Genomic DNA, 15,462 nt, shown 5'->3' with positions numbered 1-15,462 from the left:
TGACAATCTTATGCTGCTTCAAAAAACAGGAAAACAAGAGAAAAATACTATTTTTCTCTTTAGCATTGACCCATTGTTCTATATAAATAAGGGTTATTTATTCCTAACTCTTTGAGAAATAAGTAAGTAGGAGTGTTCTATGTAAACTTAAACCTGTTTCTTGATAAAGCCTTTCTTTAAGTTTCTATGGGATTGCATACTTCTTCAAGTTTAGTATTCTAAGCTTTTTTTATTTGTTTATCAGTCAGACATCTATATTTTATATTGCAGAGTCACAAATCATAGGCAGTATGATGTTAGTTAGGTCTGCCAAAGGTATTCATTGTTCAAATGGCACATCCATCTTTATCTTCCTGATGAAATCCACATGGAATTAGCTCAATGGTGGCATCTAGACCAGCATCTCTTGTGTATGCTGTCCACTGCTTCGAAGATGTGAGTCTATAAAAGTCTTCAGCAAATTCCCATGGAGTAGTGGTTCTCCACTTGGAAGAGTTTTGCCTTTATTTTATATGAGGAGATGCAGGCAAACCTGCAAGCCACCCAGATTATCACAGTTGCTACTGACATCTAGTTGATAGAAATTGGGAAGCTGCAAGCATTACATAATGTACAAGGCATACTCATGACAGTAGCTCACCTCATCCAAAGTAGCAATCCTACTAAAGCTAAATCCTGTCTCTGAGTGTACACCTACAACAAATGAGTCACCTTCACTTCTGCCTAACAGTGGCACCAAGAACTCCGGCTCCTTCCTGTGGCTTCTGTGAAGTTGGCATAGTTGTACTTTATTCACTTTGTGAAAAAATGTCTGATCTTTAATAGTGGTTCCATTAATGCCTTCCACACAATTTACATAAAGCTTTCTGAAGCACTGCAATCTGTTCTCTGAAACCTTATCTCTCTTGCTATTTCTGAGTCCCCATCAAGGATTGGGCAAGGCTGTCTCTGTTTTCTCTGCAGAAGCACCAACCTCAAGACCAGTTAAGATTCTATTGGTTTTAGTATTAAGGCAACTCCATGTAGTTAAAAGGGAGGTTTATTTTGTGGGGTAACTTAGAAGTAAAGGGATAGGATACAGGGTCTAGGAAAGGTGTAGTGCAGTCCAGTAGTGTTCTCTAGAGAACTCGCTCAACCTACCTCCAGTGTCCAGAGTCCAGGAACCAAGAGGGCTGGCACATCAAGGTCTCAGGTCTTAAGGACTCCTGTCTTAGCCCTGCCTTATAGGCATGACAGTTACTGAAACCTCAATGGGGGCTGTACTTCCAGGTCAAAGCTGGAACAGCTACCCAATACAAGATTCTTTTCTTCATCTTGTTTTATCTGTGTGGAAGAGCCTTCATTATCATAGCCCTTCCTTTTTCCAATTCTTCTTCTGATACTATGAGACAAATAGGTGGCAGCTGCAGAAGCCAGTGCAGCAAGTTTACCAAGTCCCAGGAACCCATTTTTCTTGAGCTGGTGTCTTTTAAAATAATGTAGTTATGAATGTATGAAAAAGCCATATGTCAATGTGCAAAAGTGTTAGTGAGCTAGCAGTGTTCTACTGGGATCTCCACCTTCTATGTGTGTTTAAATTTCAGCCCAAACACCCAAGCAAATGCCCACTACATATGTGCTTTATTATAGACCAAACTGTACTCCTTTTGTTGAAATCTTAAGTTTTGTGAACAGTAGAGCAACCTTTAAAGTTTATAAGTAGTAATGATCATAACCCATTCTCTCTGTTAATTCTTAGACCCCCAGTAAAAGGCACAAACACAAGAGTCAAAAAGATAAAGCACTAAATGGTAGCTTCATAACTGATAAAAACAAGTTTATGATATATGAACATCTAAAGCTTTCTCCTTGAATCAAATGTACCCACACAACTAAAGACAGATCTTCTCTCCTGGCTAGGCTCTTTACTGCAGGGAGATGCAGGTGTATGTACAGCCCAGCATGAAGGGTGCTAAGGAATAGAGCCTAGCATACTCAATTCAAAGCTGTTATAGTTTTATCTTATTCCATTTAATTCTTAGAATATCAGAGAATCAGCTAATGCTCAGAAGGTATGAAAATGACATAAAGATTTTAAAATGCTATCAGAGTATTTTGGATGAGGAGAACTAGGGAAGAATAGAGAGTTTGACTTAGTCATGGCTGGATGCAGATGTGGGTGTGAACGTGTTAGTGTTTGTTTGAAAATTCTGAATTGTTTGCAGGCTGAAGTTAGAGGGAGGACCCTGTAAAATCTGAGTTGGATTTTGGTGGAAAGCACGGTTATGAGAAGGCAGAGGAGGAAAGAGCTGATCAGCAAGGCAACAATCACCTTTTAAACAGGACCAGCTACTTAACTTGCAGTGCAAAATGAAAATGCAAAGCCCCTTGGTTCAGATTAGTTAGCATTTCAAGACAATGACAGCAAAATGTTTAACATTAAGAGCAGGGCTTTGTGAGCCCCAATACTGTGCAGGTCTTGGACCCAAGAAACCAGTCCAGGATACAAATGGAAATGTGGGTATTTTATCTAGGGTGTCTTCTATTTGTTTTTGTTTTTTGTTTTGTTTTGTTTTGTTTTGTTTTGTTTGTTTGTTTTTTTTTTTTCTGGATGGTTAAAAGGTGGAGTCCTTCACTCTATTAAGGAGGGAATCTGGTACATAAGAAGCAACGTACTTGGGGCTGCTCATGCATGAGAATGAGATATCTTAGAGCATAAAATGTTTAGAGAGCACACCTGTGCTTACCTATTCCACAGAGTCAAAGAAGGAGGGACTTAGGTATTGAAAAAGAACTATAGAAGCCTATTAAAGTCTATTGAAGACCAGACTGAAAGTGAAATGTGAAGTCACTGTTTGGGGTTGAGGTGACAGATGTGAGGTTATTAGACATATGAAGAACAGATGGGACCATGGGATCGTGTTCTTTATCTGCTGACATGTCACATGTTCTAGGGAGAGGAACAGAGATTCCTTTGAGGTAGGATCTGTTCCTTGTGTACAGTTGGTAGAGAGAAATTTAAATCAAACTTGAATAAATATCTGGGATGTGACTGTGATGGACAATGGTTGAAGTGGGCCTGAGCATCAGATAAGTGATTGGTAACATCGACATACCAATTCTAGAAAGACCTGAGGATAACACATTCAGGTCTTACTAGTGTGTGATTCTGCTTAAAGAAATGACACTAAATTAGGAAAATTTTAAATTGATGGCTTTTTAATAAATATGATATTGTGAAAATGTATCAGTGGGTTTCCTATTTACTGTCAAAGTGAAATTTACTATGACAACAGCCTTTAAGAGATGATATCTGAGACAGTCATAAAATATTTTATTTTTCACAGAGTCAGATAGCATAATATAAGAAATAATGTGAATTTGAAAGTTAGATAATTCTTAATAGTTTTTTAAATATAATCCTAAATTGCTCTGCTTATAAATGACAATAATCTTCTCCATTTCAATTCTGGGCAGTGTGTGTGCACATGTGCATGTGTGTATGTGTGTATGTGTATATGTGTGTGCTCGTGTGTGTGTGTGTGTGTGTGTGTATCTGTGTTTTTCAGTTAGAGTTCAAGGAAATATTCTTAGATAAAAGTGTTTATCATATTTTCTATAAAGTAGACATCCAATAATGTTTATCACTTCCCAATCTCTATATTGACTGCACCCTTCCCAATTATTTTACTTTTTTCCGGATTTAGTTCCCAAAATGTGGTTTTCATATTTTTCTTCTGTTCACAAATCGAACTTCCCCAACATAATTAAATCTTGAAATTTTGAGCTGTGTAACTTTAGTGATTCCAGATGCCTTAATGGGCCCTTGTATAAGCGAAGAATACCCAGAGAACTACACACACACTGTGGAACTATACAACATAAATATTTTAATTGTAAGAGGTCTTAAAGTTAGATTTGTTAGGTCTTTACACACACACACACACACACACACACACACACAGAAAGAGGAGAGAGAGAGAGAGAGAGAGAGAGAGAGAGAGAGAGAGAGAGAGAGAGAGAAATGATACTATTATCAAGTTAATGTACTTGGGAAAGGAATACTATTACTGTAAGTCTGCTGGTCTGTGAAATAAATCTGATGCCCTGGGATGGGAATGGAAGATATATGCAGGAAGAGACAAGGGTAAAGGAAACAACTGTGTTCTCTGTTCATGGTTTTGGGCTGGAAGAGGATTTGATAGATATCAAAGTAATAAATGTAATGAGTCATGAATGTATATATTTATATATTAACATGGTTGAAAAACAGGATAAACTTATTTACCAACAGTTTTAAGATTTTGATCACTAATAAATATCTTAGGCACTTTGGTGAAGGACTCTTTGACATGCTTAACCTATACATTTTCACTTTACAGAATCCTGGTGAAATATTCATTCTTTTGAAAGATGAACTGATTGGAGAAATTCTGGAAGTTGAATTTATATCGAGCAACAAGCGCCTCAGAACAAGGCCAGCACATTGGAGTAAGAGTGTCTGGTGCATGAAAGCTGCAGGTGAGAAACTTTGTGTTTTAATAATAATAAAACCTCTCCCCGAGTTCCTTTCCTGTGATTTATGGTAAATGGTTTCACTTCCCTACAGAAACTGAGTTTGCTCGGCAGGTGCTTCCTGTGTTAGTTCTCACATGTTCAACGTTGTTATTATTAATCTGATTTGCAAAAGTGAGATTGTATAAATCCTTAGAACTTGGTTTGTATACCATTTAGGGAAATGGCTGCCAGTAACATCAAACATCACTAAATATGTCAGTGGAGAGTACTTTGATATATAGTAGCTACTAAATATGGAATTAAAATTATTTCCTTTATGAAGCATGTGGATTCACAGATTTTTTTTTAATTTTTATTAAAGAACTTTATGTTTTTTCTTTTGTCTCCATTCAAAACCTTGGAAAGTTTTAGCTGTTTTATAAAGTGTAATTCTTTTTCAGTATTTCAGAGATTTTCTTCTCATCATTTCTTTATCTCACTTGCAAAGCTAATCATTTGGTTATTCATATTTGCTTATTCCATACTAAACTATATTAGATTCCCAACACCTAGTTTGAGCAGCACATAACTGCTTGTATTTCCAGCTCCTGAGGATCTGACACCCTCTTTGGGCTTACACAGGCATATATACCCACACAGAGACATACAGGCATCTGGACTCACACATACTCACCCACATGCACAAAATTAAAACTAGAGAAAGTAAATATTTTTAAAAATAGTAGGCTACTTGATTTGTTATATGGCATATTTTCTAAAATCAGAGCATAAAGTTAAGTAAAACTTCAAAAATATGAGCTTTGTAAATATTTTTACATAAAGTTATTTAATCTCATAAATGTGGAAATATAAAATATTCATAGTTGCAAAGTATATTAAGTACATTCTGAGCTCATTATAGAGTTCATTTATATTTACAAGCCAGCATTGTTTGTTTACATGAGTAGCTCCTTTATGATTTCTACGCTCAGCTGGCATTGAAGCTGGGTTCTCAGAAACAAAGCTGTTATTCCAATAATATACAGACACCCAGACACTGTTTCCTGGTGTGGAAAGCATGCAGAAATGTGATGGGAAGAACCACCCTCTGTTCCTCTTTTACTTTCTTGTTCTTAGCCCCTATTATCCTATGTCACATTCTTTTTTCTATGTCACATTCTTGAGTGATATAATGAATAATACTTTGTAAGTAATTCGTTCCAGAGTTCAGACTAAATCTAGTTAAAATAAATCAATACAGAAACATCAATATTACAAATTAAAAGGTACTTAAATAATATTTCCCATGTAGCAGATCAAGAAGCCAAATGAAAGTATCCATATTACTTAAGAATGGTTTTGATTGATATTCATGCCAGGCATTGTAGAAAGGATTAAAAAAGTTCCTGAAACAACTAGAAGAACATATTTTAAAAACATTTCCAGACATTGAGATGGGCTAAAGTTTTTTAACTATAAGATACTTCAAAGCATAAGCAAGAATACAAAAATAGACAAATGAAAATTTATTGAAAAAGAACTTTAACACAGCCAAGGAAATGATTGACAGAGTTCAGAAACAGGTGCAGAATGGGAGAAAGTGTTTACAAACTACTTGATAAGAGATTGATATCCAGTATATATAAGAACCTCAATAACAACAAAGTAATCCTATTATTTCCTGTGCTTTCTTTTATGTTATTTCTTTTAATTCTGATATGTTTGTTTGTGTTTTATTGGCCTGTTTGTTTCCTAAAGAGAGAGAAGGGCGGCATAGAGCTGGATCAATGGGGAGGTAGGCAGGAGATGTGAGGAGATGGGGAAGAGAAAACTGTGATAAAATATATTGTATATATTTTCACTTAAAAAAGAATAAGAAAATCATATAAATAGACCCTTAAAAGAAGTGATCAACAAATATGTGCCCAAATGCTCAAGATCCCTAATTATCGGGGACAAAGTCACAACATTATGGCTAATCTTACTGCACTGGAATGGCTGTTATCAAAAAGACAAAAAGTAGTAAATCCTAAGGAGGAGTGGAGAAGAGAATTCCTACACCATTTGTGAGAGTGTAACAATACAACATTATGGAAAGAAAGCCTTCTTAGGAAATGGAAAATGGCATTGCCATCTGATCCTACAGTTCCGACCAGGGGCATACCCCCGATGGAAAAAAAATAATTCTATGAAGGAGGAATCTGAACTCTCATTTTGATTGCAGAACTGTTCACAATAGTGAAGAATGAAAGTAACCTATTTGCTCATTAGTAGAGAAAAGGATAAAGAATATGTAATTTATATATGAAATTGTATGAATATTGTTCAATCATATGAAAGATGAAATCATGTATTTGTAGCAGCCTGAATGAAAATGAAAAACAATAAGTGAAACAAGCCATTTAGAGAAAGATTGATACCACCTAGTGTCACTCATTTGTGGAATTTGAGCTGAACTAAATCTTAAAATTTGAATCAATAATTTTTGACATTTTGTAAGAGATAACACCACTACCACATGTTTTCAGCTGGTAGCAATACAAAGAAAATCTAATAGCATATTCAATGATGCTTAGAAGGAAGAAAATTCTCACACTCCTTTCCTAGGTAAAATTTCTTTCCCTTTGACCCACTTCAACACTACAGTCTGAGTTTTTTGCCTGAGAAAATGCCAACCAGTTTGCTGATGCCCCCATCATCCTTTAAGCTTAATAATTTTATGTATCTATAATCACTTTATTTTTTTTCAGGGACCAAATTTTTCCTAATGGCATCTATGGCTAAAGCAATTTGAAATTACAATAGTTCCAGCTTATATATAGCTAAGCCTTGAAAGCATGCTAAAACTTTCAACTAGAAATATTAACTAATTTCTGTGCAGAAGAAACAGAATGTTCCTCTGGTACCAGTAATACCATGAGGAAACAAACCTAACAGCTGGGGGAAATCTAATTAAAAGTTGAAAGAAATGTGTAATACATAAAGAAAAATATTGACTCTTTATTAATGATAAAACTGTGCTCTAGATAATGTAAATTGTAACTTCATATCTCATGAGAAGTACTTCAGGAGATACGGCTTACTGTGCTGAACGTGCATGGGAAAGAAATTGATAAGTAAATTATTGGAGAAATTATTTTGGCCACTCTACGTAGTTAAAAGGATATTTATTTAATGGCGTAACTCACAAATTAAGTAATAGGTAGGTTGCAGGGTCTGGGGAAGGTGTATTGCAGTCCAGCGGTGTTCTCTGGAGCTGGAGCTCTGCACAGTCCACCTTCACCGTTCAGCGTCCCAGCACAGAGAGAGCGCACAGAGAGAGCGCTGGCCCATCCAGCTCTCGGGTCTCCAGTTGCCAGAGTCTCAATGGGGGTTGGAACTTCCAGATCCAAGCTGGAATGGCTATTCACAACAGTAAATTTCTGTTTAGTTTATGATTTCTAGGTATTATAATTCTGGAAATAATTTTAAAATGTTTTAAGCTGAGTTTTATATAAAATCTGCTGATTTATATAAATCAATCATATTTTATTTGGGTCTGACAACACCAACTTCCTGTTCACCTCACTGTCTCCTCATTAGTTCCTGGGATGCATGTTGTAGCTTTGACTCTATGTTGTGAAGTCTCTTATTCTTTATTGGGTGTCTATTTCTTTGGGAAGAGAGTGATACATTTCAGCATGTATCATTTTATAACACACGTTAAGTGTCTTATCAAGAATGCGAAGATGGAAATTTTAGCTCCATGATCTTGTTCAGTTTAAGATTCCTCTCTTTTCTTTTCTTTTTCTTTTTTTGGCTTTGAATTTACCTGAACAAAATGATGACAGATGTGTTAACTTCATGAGATGACTTGAAATTAGTGTCTAACCTTTAAGAAATTAAACATTCACAGCTGTTCAAGGATGTTGGTCTTTTCATTAAACTTCTTCTGAACCTCGTATTTTAATGACATTTTTTAGAAGAATTTGAGAAATATCTCTATGGCAGACTGAAAAGCTATTAAAATTTGTCCTTCAAATAGCTCCAAAGACAAATTTTGCTTTATTTGTTACACAAAAGTATTACTCTTTAATTGAAATTATTGTTTTTTTTAAAAAAAAATTTAATGGAAGTCCACAATTTTTTATATAGCTCTAATATTGCTGACAGTAGAATTCAAGGTATAGTTTGTCAGTCACTTTGAACAACTTGTTTACAGAAAGGCTTTGGATGAAGCGTGGTTGGATGAATAGATGGATGGAGTACACAGAGGTCAGCCTGAAGATTCTGGATATACTTACTTTCCCCAGGACTTCTCATGCTAATCAATTGCAAAATGTTCTGTAATTTCAATACATCTTACTTCTTCTACACACATTTCTAGAAACTGGCATGTAATGAATGGATTTCTTTATCACAAAATTGAAACAAATACCCAAGCTTAAAGAATAGATTCTTTTTGCTAAATTCTAAGGATTTGTGTAAAGATGATTTGTATCCTTACAAAAAGTATATCAGTAGGGAGAAATAATTTAGTATTTTGCTTTTTTATATAATTTTGGCATGTTTTTGTCTTGGAAGTTTTTTAATCTAAATGTGTATATTTTGTGTTTTTTTTTTTAAGTACTGAATATAGAAAAAAAATATTCCAAGTACTGGAAGTTAAATGCTGGAACTTCTTAAAGGCTTCCTTTGAAGTTTAAGTCATAATGATACGATGTGTGCATTATACTTGGCACTTAGCTTAACTCTTGTTTGTGTTTTGTAAGATTTTCCTGCTGGTTCAGTCACTGTCAACATCCACTGTGATGGAATCATCAAGGCCACAACAGAGATTAAATACTGTTCAGCAGCAAAAGCCATAGAAAGTCCGTTTAGCATGTCAGACCCATGCAAGAATTTATGCCAGGTAAGTTGATCTTTCTAATCAGTTGATCGCACTGTGCACTAAAGGGCTAATGCAGAAAGGGGGTCTCTTCATTCGGGATAGGTGTGACAGTGTGTGAGTGGCTGGATGACACACAGCAAGGAAGAAGCCAACCTCTGAGGACCAGAGACATCGACAAATTACTTTGCCTCAGTCAAGTCATTCCCAATACTGCCAGCCAGAGACAGCCTGTCCATTGCAGCCTGGCTATCCTGACAGGCTCAATTTAAAGCTGTTATGGAGCACATAGATAATAGAAGAAAGAGATTCAAAGAGCACCCTTGAGAAATGAATTTCTTTACTTAGATGTGAACAACACAAAACAAAGAAAGTCAGGCCATGTATCTGATCCTGTAACACTATGTCAGACCAACCTAACTACAACCAAACAGGGAACCCGGGTGAGTCTTGCATCTACTTTAACGTGGACATTTTGCATTTTTGGATTAATCTTAATTTAATTCACTGTTACCTGACAATAAACATGATTGAATCATCCATGTTCTTTAAGATAACCTTCTGTGTGGTATGTGAAGAAGTGTCTTCAGGTCCAGAACCTCATCTCGTGTGATAAAATCTTGCTCAGCGATGGGGACTTTATGATGTATTGCTGGCCTCCTTGAACAGCTCATATTTAAGACTTTTTCCTATCATTGCCCAGAATTTTTCCTATCAGTTGTGGGCATATGGAAGAATCTTAAGGACTCTTCAAGAAGCTTAAGTCATTAGTTTGGTTTCTGCACTTTTTAAAACTTGACCTACTTTTAATAGGAAGAAATCTTGCTTAATATGAAAATGTATCACTTACATGTTTATTCCATTGACTTTCAGAATAAGATAAATATTAACTAATGTGAACTAGAAAATTCTAAGACTTGATGTTCCATGAAAAGTACAAAACATTTTTGCTACTTGTCAGCTAGAATTATAGACTTCACTTAATTGTCTTGCTGGGAGAGGAGGACAGAAGGGAGTGGAAAGAAAGGGAGAGTTTGTTCACTCGAACAATGTGATCTTCACATTTACCATGAAAAGCCCTTTGAGAGCTGTAACAAAACTGTCAACGACCAGTAATGTTGACAGACCGCCATGAACCTAATGTGATTGGCCCTGGAGGCTTTCCTTATTTTGTGTGACACTTTCTTCTTTGGCATTCTTCTTTATGAGTGTCACATTTTAGAACAATGGGAAAGGCAAATGTCTTAGAAAAGGACAGAGAGTGAAATACCATTTGTCAGCCTGGGAAGTCTGAGGACATTTGATAAAACATCTATATTGCAGTCGCCAAACAAGTGCAAACACAATAGCTTGAAATATAGATCGCTTCATTTTCTTGTGACAAGTCTGCCTTGCCTGCTACTAAAAATTCTATTCATAACTAACATTTAATAAAGGGGACCTCAGAATTCTCTGTCTACAGCTGGTGTAGAAGTAAAGTAGTCTCCAAATACATATCTGAACCAGGTTTAATGCCAGGAGACAGTGTGTATATAGTGAAAATTAAATGTATGACTCCTGGATACATTTTTCAGAATAAAATAATATGTAAGTCATAATTTCCTCTATAGCTTGAAGTAAATGTACAGATTTTAGGAAATTAGAAAAAAAAACTCTGTTTATCTTTACCCTGTGTCTAAAATGAGAGGTGAGAAGCACTATGGCCATGCCTTGGTGTTCTCTCTGCCCCAAGTCCAGGGGCCTATAAAGGAAGACAGACTTGTTCCAGACTTGCTCTCAGGGTCAGCATGTACACTGAGTCTCCAGAGGCAGAACTAGTCCAGTCTATGGACAACAAACTCCCAGCTAGCAAAGAGACACATTTAGAGTTAGAGTGAGTGTACCTGGGTGGGGAGAGATGTGGGGATTTTGCTGCTGACCTCAGGACCCAAGAATCCCTGGAGATTAATGCAAGTGCACTAGGCCCGCTTTTTCTGAGTTCATATAGAACACTATGGTGATTATTCCTTTCTTATGATGATGTCACTATACCCAATAATTTGTGTACTTTGCAAATATCCCACTGAATACCTCTATTCAAAACCTAACATACATTGCAATCATACTTATTATAACTATTGTTTATTTGTAAGAAAATGTACCAGCAAGTGTGAATTTACCCTACCTGCTTGGCTGGAATGGCATACAGTAAGATCTGCTGTGGGCTTCCCCGCATGGTTTAATGGCAGTTATTATTTCAGTAAACCTGAAATTATTAACAAGATCCTTCTATAGTCATTTAATGCTATTGGGCATATAATAGTCTAAACCCCATGTGAATTTGAGGCAAGAATAATTAATGAGAAATTTGTGGGTTTTATTTTTCATTTTTCCTAGAACTCACAATAAAAAATTTTGTATGTCATTTAAAAACTATTGAACATATATAGTAATATAACCATTCTATGAATTTTAACAAAGAATTATGAAAGAACTGGTTTTGTTTTGTTTTAATGATGTTCATTAGGTTTTAGAACACTTTACCTCCGTGAACTTAATGGTCTACTTAAATCAGTTCATCTGTCTGTCTTTCATGGGTGATAAATACTCAAATCCCAGTACAAAGCCAATAAAGGTTCAATTATAGTGCATCACTTAAAATAAAGATCATGAGATATTCAAATGAAAAAAATCTAAACTTAATTTGGTAGGATAATTAATATTTAAATACTGTAGCTAGAAATACTTTAGTTTACCTTTCACTGAGATAATTAAAACCTGTGAGTCTCTCTTCCATTTATACAACTGTCTTGGGGACAGTAAAAATGTTAGCTTTTTAAAGAAATCACTAAGTAAGGTATATAAGAGAAACTAGGAGAAATGCTAAAAGAATATAGTAATTATTGATCAGAATATAATCATCCTGTTCTTTAAAAGAATTTTAAATAATTTTATTTATGTTCATGTGTGTATATCTGTTTGGGTATCTGCCATATCTATGTGGGTGTCTGCAGAGGCAGAAGAGGGCATCAGATTCTATGGATCTGGAGTTGTAGGTGGTTTTGAGCTTCCCAACATGGGTGCTGGGAACTGAACTTGGTACCTCTGGAAAAGAAACAAGCATTCTTATATGCTGAGCCAGCCCTCTAACCCTGTTCAAAAAATTATTTAAAATATAAGAAACAATTCTTAGCTATACCTCTTTTCAGTAAAAGGCATCTTTGTGTTGCATATCTTTATCATACTATATATTTTACTTTATACACAGTAAATATTATATTTGTCTTCTCATTAGGTGTATTTAATTTCTTTTTATTAAATTGCATATATTATTCAGCCTGTGACTTGCTGCTTACAAATATATATTTAGTAATATTTTTATTAGTTCTTTGTGAATTTCATACAGTGTATTTTGATCATATTCACTTTTCCTCCCTAACTCCTCTCACCCAACACTGTATTTTTTCTCTATATATTATTTTAATTCTGTCTACTCCCATTCATGATATCCAAATACTCTTGGGTGTGGGGCTTGCCCTAGAGAGCAGTCCAGCTACCAGAGATCACATCATTAAAAAAAAAAAACTGACTTCCCCTCTTCCAGCAACTATCAAACACCATTAGCACTTCAACTGGGGTAGGAATTCATATACACCACTCACGCTCATACTGGGATTTTGTCTGGCTTGAGTTTGCACAAGTCTTGCACATGCTGTTACAATCACTGTGAGTTGGTGTGTAATCTGCCCACTGTGTCCAGAAAACACTGTCTCCTTGTAGTCTTCCTTTATCTCTGGTTCTTACAATCTTTCTACTCCCTCCTCTGTAAAGACCTCTGAGTCTTGGGGGCTTGGTATAGACACCCCATTTGGGGCTGAGCACTCTGTAGTCTCTTATTCTCTGCACATTGACCAGTAGGAGGTCTCTGTCTTAATTTTTATCTACTTCAAGAAGAAGTTTCTTTGACAAGGGCTAAGAGATGTTTTAATGTACTATGTCCATTTAGCAAATATTTAATACAATGAGACATTATTATGAATTGGTTCAAAAGTATTCCTCCAAATCGTGTGCTAATGGCGCAAACGCCAGCTGATGTCAAGAGTGGAAGACGGGGGAAACTTCAGGAGGTGTGGGCTAGCAGGACAGAGTAGGTCATAGGTATGTGCCCTGTAAGGACAGATCTTTCCTTAGACCCTGCTTTTCTCTCTTTCCCTGCTTCCAAACTGCCAAGGAGAGCAATTTACTTCAGCCATATACTTTTACATGGTGGTTCTGCCTTGGTATAGGAATAAAAATGGCAAAGCCAGTTGACCATGAACTGAAACATCTGAAAGTATGAGCCAACACCAACTTTTCTTCCCCTGTCATTTCTCTCAGCCATTTTGTTTCAGTGATGGAAACCTTGACAATATAGAAGTCAGTGGGATTGGAGAGAGGAAAGGTTCTGCCTTGGAAAACTAACACTGTGAGAATTTGCCCCAGTGTGCTTCTATATCCTAATAGTTTCCTTAAAGGGTAATTTCTTAACCCAGTTAAGCTTGTGCTTGGGGCTGTTTCCTTTGAAGATGCTCTTCGAGAGAGACTGGAGACACCTTCTCTTTCTAGTGATTTTCTAAATTTTCCATTAGACCCTTGTCTGTCTCAAAATATCTATGCAAACCTTCCTGTTTTCACCAGCCCCCTTTGATACAAGGCACAAAGGCAGGGAGTGGCACCAGTGGCATTCAGAGTGCTCATTTGCAACCAGCTTCTAATGCCTCATGGGATGGGAATGTTCAAACTCATTTCAATGCACATGGTACAAGGTCCCAAATCTTTCCCAGAACCATCTCTTATCAAAGCATTCCTCTGTGATTCTTCACTGTATGATGCTTTAACTCTTTATTCAAGTAGGTTGCTGTGTGCTCTCATCCATCCCAAGCAGAAACAGAACACTACTCTTCCTGCCACTCAGTGTGCTTGGTTAAAGGATGGGCTGTGTTTTTCATCTTTGTAAAGCCACCACCTTTCACACAGTTACTTCCTTGTATATGGGGCACAGCTAGTATTTATTATTTCAGAGTATGAGAAAAACTCAAGCGACACCTCTGATATTATTTGAATAACGTAGTGAAAAAATATAGACCAAGTATGCAAAGAAGATGGCGAGAGAAGTGAAACTACCCCCTGAAAATACCTTGTGGTTCATCTGTGAAGTGATCTGCTTATATGAGCATGAGCTCTCCAAACTGTATCATACCAGGCATGTGAATAATTGTGCTGTAATTCATCTTTCTTTTGCTACAGGAGTAGATCTTGAATTAGTACACTTTACTATTGACTTGGAGACCATACAAAAGCCATCTTGTTTTTCCTATCAATATTAAAGAAATATTGTTATTGAAAAAATACCTGAGATCTTAGCTCTCTTCTGAAAGGCTCCATATTTTAAATTCTCCTTTCTGGATTGTAGCAACATGGCAAAGGAGAGATTTGGATGGGTCATGGGCATGAGTTATAGTTTCTTATTAAAATGGCAACCACTTAATTCATAGGAGATGCTAAAGGACTTTTCCAGGTATCCAATGAAGAATCTAGAGTTCTTGTTCACTGTGGTTTCTTCAGACTCAAATATCCCATAAGATATTTCAGAGATGGAATGTTAGATTACTAGATTATAACAATTCTCTTTTCAAGAGGTTCAACTTTCAAATATGTAGAGGCGCTCCATGTCTTCTTTTTAAATTAAAGTTGAATAGTTATGCACATTGTCTTGGCACAATATGATATTCTAACACGTGTCTACTGCAAACTGATAAAATACAGGTGATCATCATTCTCTCCTCATCATTTCTCATTTGTACACTACAGGCTCCTCCCCTAATGTCCTTCACATAGGATGTAGTAGGTTATGGTTAGCTCTGGCCACTACACTGTGATCTGAATACTAGAACTTATCTCTTCGGTCTGTGTTTCTGTGTGCCCACCATCCATCCTCCTATGGCTGCCACCTTCACACTCTCCATCCTTTGCCAGTCACTGGTCTATATCCAAACTGAGATATTCTAGCATCTACGGATGAGAGAAAGGGTAGTGTTTGCCAAATTGATGAGCTCCAGATCCAGTAACAAACAGTTTAAAAAAAGTCACTAGGCATGTGA

At 36.3% G+C, this 15,462-nt stretch overlaps 1 protein-coding gene across 2 annotated transcripts in view; it reads left to right on the top strand.

The window, feature by feature from the left end:
* Positions 1 to 15,462, top strand: part of Bank1 (B cell scaffold protein with ankyrin repeats 1) — a 264,417-nt gene that overhangs the window by 71,514 nt on the left and 177,441 nt on the right. For both annotated transcript variants that reach the window (XM_028857459.2, XM_037207133.1), the window contains exons 4-5: positions 4,362 to 4,500; positions 9,228 to 9,367. In XM_028857459.2, coding sequence (XP_028713292.1) covers positions 4,362 to 4,500; positions 9,228 to 9,367 — 279 coding nt within the window. The remainder of the gene's footprint in view (positions 1 to 4,361; positions 4,501 to 9,227; positions 9,368 to 15,462) is intronic.

The sequence above is a fragment of the Peromyscus leucopus genome, chromosome 6 (genome assembly GCF_004664715.2).
Source record: "Peromyscus leucopus breed LL Stock chromosome 6, UCI_PerLeu_2.1, whole genome shotgun sequence".
Taxonomy (NCBI): Eukaryota; Metazoa; Chordata; class Mammalia; order Rodentia; family Cricetidae; genus Peromyscus; species Peromyscus leucopus.
This window is presented reverse-complemented; position numbering and strand designations above follow the sequence as displayed.